The sequence below is a fragment of the Triticum dicoccoides genome, chromosome 3B (assembly GCF_002162155.2).
Source record: "Triticum dicoccoides isolate Atlit2015 ecotype Zavitan chromosome 3B, WEW_v2.0, whole genome shotgun sequence".
Lineage (NCBI taxonomy): Eukaryota > Viridiplantae > Streptophyta > Magnoliopsida > Poales > Poaceae > Triticum > Triticum dicoccoides.
In genome coordinates this window covers 26,151,812-26,157,359 of record NC_041385.1, presented here as the reverse complement: position 1 = coordinate 26,157,359, position 5,548 = coordinate 26,151,812, and the positions used below count along the sequence as shown (strand labels likewise).

General features: G+C 57.3%; 1 protein-coding gene across 1 annotated transcript; it reads right to left on the bottom strand.

Annotated features, from left to right (window-relative positions):
• Positions 1-376: 376 nt before the first annotated feature.
• LOC119274494 (alpha-xylosidase 1-like) lies at positions 377-5,057 on the bottom strand. Its single transcript, XM_037555200.1, has 3 exons — positions 4,555-5,057; positions 3,431-4,086; positions 377-2,515 (listed from the first exon to the last, which is right to left on the bottom strand). Exons 1-3 carry the CDS (start codon positions 4,809-4,811, stop codon positions 594-596), a joined length of 2,835 nt encoding a protein of 944 aa, XP_037411097.1. The 5' UTR covers positions 4,812-5,057; the 3' UTR covers positions 377-593.
• Between the last annotated feature and the right edge of the window lie 491 nt (positions 5,058-5,548).

Genomic DNA, 5,548 nt, shown 5'->3' with positions numbered 1-5,548 from the left:
GAACTCCGATCCACGGCGGGGGCGGCGACCTGCGTGGTGCGGGGCAGGTGGTCGTGGTGGGTGGGGCATGGCGGGTCGATTTGATGGGGCGAGGGGAATTTTTCTCCTGCTCGCTCGGAACGATGGGTGGGGGAACGAAGCAGGGAAGCTGATCTGGCGGATGAGATGCCTTGCATCGTACGGCGCAGATACGACCGGCCCAAATTTGGGCCGGTGCGCCGGCGCAGATCAGCGCCCTATTTGATATCCCAAAATTCCAATTTCTTTTTGAATTTCCTGGTTTATTTCAAATCCTCTTCCCTGTTTTGTGGTTGTTTTTCACTGCTTGTTAGGGCACTGAATAGCTGCAAGGGAAAACATGATAATGCAGGGGACAAGCAAAACGGCCGAAATGCAGTTTTATTCCCGGCAAGACTGAGCTTCAATGGCGAATCAGAGTTCACAAATGGTGTTCGAGGGCAAGTAACCACCCCCCACACAAGTTACAGAACCGACCCAAGCACGATGAGATGAACTACTTTTTAGGCTCTAAATTAGACACACACGACGAATCCAACGAAGAACGCGCATGCAGATGGAAGCATATAATTTTCCTATGCTTCGATGTGCATGCTCCACGTCATGGTGAAGCTCTTCCCGAGCGGCAAGGCCAGCCCGCCCACCTCCATCGTCACGCCCCTCCTCCCACCCTCCACGCCGTCCTCTTCTTCTCCTTGGCGCAGCGCCTGCGCGGCGTCCGCGGCCGGGAAGTAGGGGCTCGACGTGGCGACGGCGGTGGCGTCGTCCGCGCCGTCGACCTGGATGGCGAGGTCCTTGCCGGCGCCGTGCAGCCCCAGCACGGTGATCTTCTCGATGACGAGCCCCTTGCTCATGCTGTAGCTCCCCATGGCCACGTCCGACCGCACCGTCACCTCCCTGCCGCCGCGCACGGCCGCGTGGAACCGCGCGTAGGTCGCCTGCCCCTCCGCCAGCACCATGGCCGGCCGCTCGTCGTCGTCCACGTACACGGCGCCCTCCGCGTCCGCGTCCGCCGCGCCCAGCGGGAACGCGACCACCAGCGTGAACGGCGTCGCGCGCGCGTCACGGGAGATGGTGCCGCCGCGCTGCAGCGGGAGGATCGTGCCCTGGTGCACGTGCACGTTCACCTCGTTCAGCGGCGCGGGGAGCCTGAAAACGGCGGCGCCGGAGCCCGTGGAGACCACCGCCTTGCTGGTGTCGAACAGGTTGTACCACGTGCCCGGCGGGAACACTGCGTCCACGGAGGTGGCGCCCTGCTCGAGGACGGGGGACACCATGACGCCGGCGCCGAGGAGGAACTGGCTGCTCACCCCGTAGCACGGCGTGAAGTCCGGGAAGGAGAAGAAGAGCGGGCGCGCGACGGGAGCGCCGGTGAGGTGCGCCTGGTAGTTGAGCGTGTAGAGGTAGGGGAGCATCCTGTAGCGCATGCCGAGCGCGTTCCGGGCCGACCTCGCCACGGACTGCCACTGGTACAGCTCCTGCCTCGGGGAGGCGAAGTTGGCGTGGTCCCTGGAGAAGGGGTAGAAGGCGCCGAGCTCGATCCATCGGCTGCAGAGCTCCTCGAGCGGCGGCGGGCTGGCCGGGTAGAAGCCGCAGATGTCGGCGCCGACCATGGGCATGCCGAAGATGCCGAAGTTGAGCATGGTGGAGATGGAGTAGCGGAGGTCCTCCCAGGTGCCCTTGTTGTCGCCGGTCCAGTGCGCGGCGTAGGCGCCGGAGCCGACGAAGGTGGAGCGGGTGAGGATGAAGGGCCTCTTGCCCTGGATGCTCTGCAGCCCCCTGTGCGTGGCGATGGCCTGCGAGAAGCCGTACAGGCTGTGCGCGTTGTACTCCAGGACGCCATTGTAGTGCACGGCGCTGGTGGCGATGGTGTTGTAGCCGAGGCGCGCCGACTTCCCGGAGGCGTTGATCTTGTACGGCGGCTCGTCCCACCTGGTGTTGGTGAGGTTCTTGCAGTCCAGGCAGCACAGCCAGGGCTCCTTGGACGTCGGGTCGGGGCACCGGTGCGTGGTCGGGATGGTGCACTTGCCGGTGCAGAAGTTGGAGGCCTCGTTCATGTCGATCCAGAGCCCGTCCACCGGGACGAGCTCGTGGAACCGCCGCACCTCGTCTATCCACCACGACGCGCCGTTGGGGTTGATGAAGTCCGGGAAGTAGACGGGGCCGGGCCAGACCTGGGCGAGGTATGGCTGCCCGTCGAGCTTGATGAAGATGTCGCGGTCCATGCCGCGCTGGTACACGCCGTAGGTGTCGTTCACGTTGATGCCGGGGTCGATGAGGACAATGTACTTCATGCCGCGCGCGTGGATCTTGTCGAGGAACGCCAGCAGCTTGGGGCGCGGGTAGTTCACGGGGCTGAGCGTGAAGTCCTTCCTGGCGTCCATATGGTCGTCGTCGGTCCAGATCACGTCGAGGGGGATCTGCGCGCTCCAGTAGTTCTCCACGACATCCTCGACCACCGAAAGGTTATGGTATCCCCACCTGCATTGGTGGAACCCTGCAAACAAGAGCAAAAATCAGTAAGACATTTGCAGATGCTAATGTCATTTTTTTTTTCAAATGGTAATGTCATTTTCTTTTCAAATGCTCTGTGCTGGATGTGGAGGAAGTGCTGCAGAGTAAAAGAAAATCTACGATTTACAGAAGTGTAAGCTGGAGGTATTGGTGATAGCAACTGGACCACATCTACATAAGAGGTTCGCAGATTGCAATGTTAAAATTCAAATGCTGAATGTGAAATGGTCATTGCGGAGTAAAAAACTCTACGTTTACAGAAGTGTAAGATGGAGGTATTTGGTGATAGCAAATGGACCACATCTACTGCAAGAAATCCAATGAAGACAACCGCTGTGATTTATTGCTGTTTGGTATTGTCTCTCAGGTCTCTTGACCATATTCAGAGCAAGTTTTGTCTTTGGTTTTTGCAGTGACATTCTCGGAGCAAAGCTGGTCCACTAGCTGGGAATATCACTAGGATGCAAGTAAAGTCTTCCAGTTTCTTGACAGTATATTATACTACTACTGAGACTGAAACAACCATAACCAGCACGTACTACTGTAGTACTAAAAATTCCATGGATAACAAAGAAAGGTAATTTAGAACTGAGCAGGTGTCGAGACAATGAAAATTTATATGGCATCTTCTTGGAACAAAAGTTCAGACAATGACAGATTCAGGAGGCTATTTTTCTAGATGGGCTTCGAGATGATGCCTGGCAGTCATATATATGAATGACTAGTGCTACTACTTTGAACAAAGGTTACAATTAAGCAAGGGGAGCTGGATATAAATGTGCTTACTATTCTTGCTAGAATTTGCCTCATTCTATATACTATGAGTAGTACCATTGGCTAAAAGAAACTCAAGGTGAACAAGATGTATCAAGGCAGGCAGAGTTGATGGGCTGGTTACCAAATGCCCAATACGGCATGGGCGCGGGGCGGCCGATCATGGCGGTGTACTGGTCCACGACGGCGAGCGGCGTCGGGCCGGCGAAGAAGTAGAAGTCGAGGAGGCCGCCGATGACCTTGTAGGTGAGCGAGGTGCCGGTGTAGAACACGTCCATGCCGTTGCTGTTGAGCAGCAGCACGGCGTGCGCGACGCCGCGGCCGCCGATGTTCCGCAGGTCCACGTACACCGGGTGGGAGCCGTAGAGGTCGGTGTTGAGGTTGATGGCGGAGGCGTCGGTGGTGTAGAGCGTGTAGGGGTCGTTGGGCCGGAGCCTGATGCCGCCGGGCTGCGTGCTCTCGCCGAGCCCGTACAGCGCGGCGTCGCCGGGGAGCCGCGTGGACACCTCCAGGTACTGGTCCTTGAACACCAGCGGGGCGCGGCTGGTGTTGAAGAGCGGCTGCCGGGTGGACCTGCGGTGCACGGCGAACCAGAACGGGTCGCGGCCGTAGGTGAAGACGAGGTCCTGCCCCGGGTACTCCCCGGCGGTGAAGGGGGCGCCGCCCGTGGCTGCCCCGAGGGGCGGGGATGGCTCCCGCGGGAGCAGGTCGTAGGGGACCTCCCACCTCTGCTTCTCCGCGTCCGTTATCTGCACCCGCACCCTGTCCTTGGTCTCGTGCCTGCACGCGCATGTACAGTAGAGCAAACACATTCCGCCATTAAAAATTGGGCGAGCTCGCATTGCATTGGCCTCGCTCGGAGATGGAATACTACTAGTAAATTAGGAATACTCATGATTGGAATGCATATACTACAAACACTAATCCGTCTGGGCAGATTAATCATGGAAGCATGAACACACATTTTTACTACTAAAATATGGCAGACATCTAGGGGAAGCTGGGCATTATTACGCTTCTAAATTTCTTGATTTCTTGGGCACGTTTATGCTTGTAAATCCACAGACCAATTCCTAAAATTCGGGGTGCTGTTTTACCTTTTCTTGAGAACAGATCGAACAGGGAATCATTGCAACCACAAACAAACATTCCCCTCAAACAACGCTACTAGTGCTACAAGCCGTGGAATCAACATAGAGCACTGTGAATAAAATAAAAACTGAGAGGAGGAAGAAGAAGATTGCTTACTTGACGAAGAGCCTGAGGCGGGGGATGTCAGGGCCGTAGGTGGAGGTGCGCCGCTTCACCTGGAGGCAGCCGACGAGGCCGCCGCCGTTGGGGCGCTGGACGAGGGACACCAGCTTGTACCCGAACCCGGCCGGCGTGGGCGCCTTGGCCTTTGGCTTGGCAGTCGCAGAGACGCCATTGCTGCTGACCGCCAAGGCCAGGAAGAGAAGCACAAGGTACCGCCATGGCAGGAGGTGGGGAGGCGGGCGAGGGAGCATTGCTGGCCGTCCGTGCTTGTCCCGCCGGCCGGCTTCTCCTTCCACTCCCCGCTCACTGGCCGAGCACACTGAGAGACGTGTCGCAGGCTCCACTACTCTCCCTCCTCGCAGGTGTGGACTGTGGGAGAGAGTGAGAGGTGGATAGGGAGTGAGACAGAGGGAGCTGTAATGATGCGAGTAATGAGGGGAGAGAGAGAGCGAGCGATGTCAGTGTGCGGCGGTACACTGCATGCGCTGAGTGATGAGGGGCATGTTCAACGGGTGTGCAGCACCGTCCTCCTTTATAGCCGCCGCATCATCTCTCTCGGGGTACCCTGCATCGCAGCCTGACCGGTGGGGTCGGCTAAACCGCGGCATGGTTGTCACTCACTGCACGCAGCAGAGAGGTTTTGACGCCTAGATCAAGGCCATGGATTCACCAACTCAAACATGCCTCAATGATTCTATCCCGATTCTCCCTTGCATAACCTTGTAGAAGGTTTAATACTACTCTCTTAAAAACATTATTGTATTATGGGACGGAGGGAGTATTGAGTAATAAAGGATTTTTTTGTAGGTATTGAGTGCTAAAGGTTGTTTTTACTCCAGCGACAACAATTTTGACGACGAAATCCCGCTTCCAAATGATTATTCCCGTTTGTCGCGGAAATTCGAGCAACAAACCGCAGCTCTCCTTTCCATCCAGATCTAGATAGCGAAGTGGGAGGCGCGTATGGCCCAGATCGCGGGCGTGAGGG

Excerpts from the sequence above, each read along its gene's own strand:
- LOC119274494 (XM_037555200.1), bottom strand. The coding sequence starts at position 4,811 with ATGCTCCCTCGCCCGCCTCCCCACCTCCTGCCATGGCGGTACCTTGTG. Across the intron at positions 4,087-4,554 it reads CGCCTCAGGCTCTTCGTCAA|GCACGAGACCAAGGACAGGG; the intron begins GTAAGCAATCTT and ends ATGCGCGTGCAG. Across the intron at positions 2,516-3,430 it reads CATGCCGTATTGGGCATTTG|GGTTCCACCAATGCAGGTGG; the intron begins GTAACCAGCCCA and ends TCTTGTTTGCAG.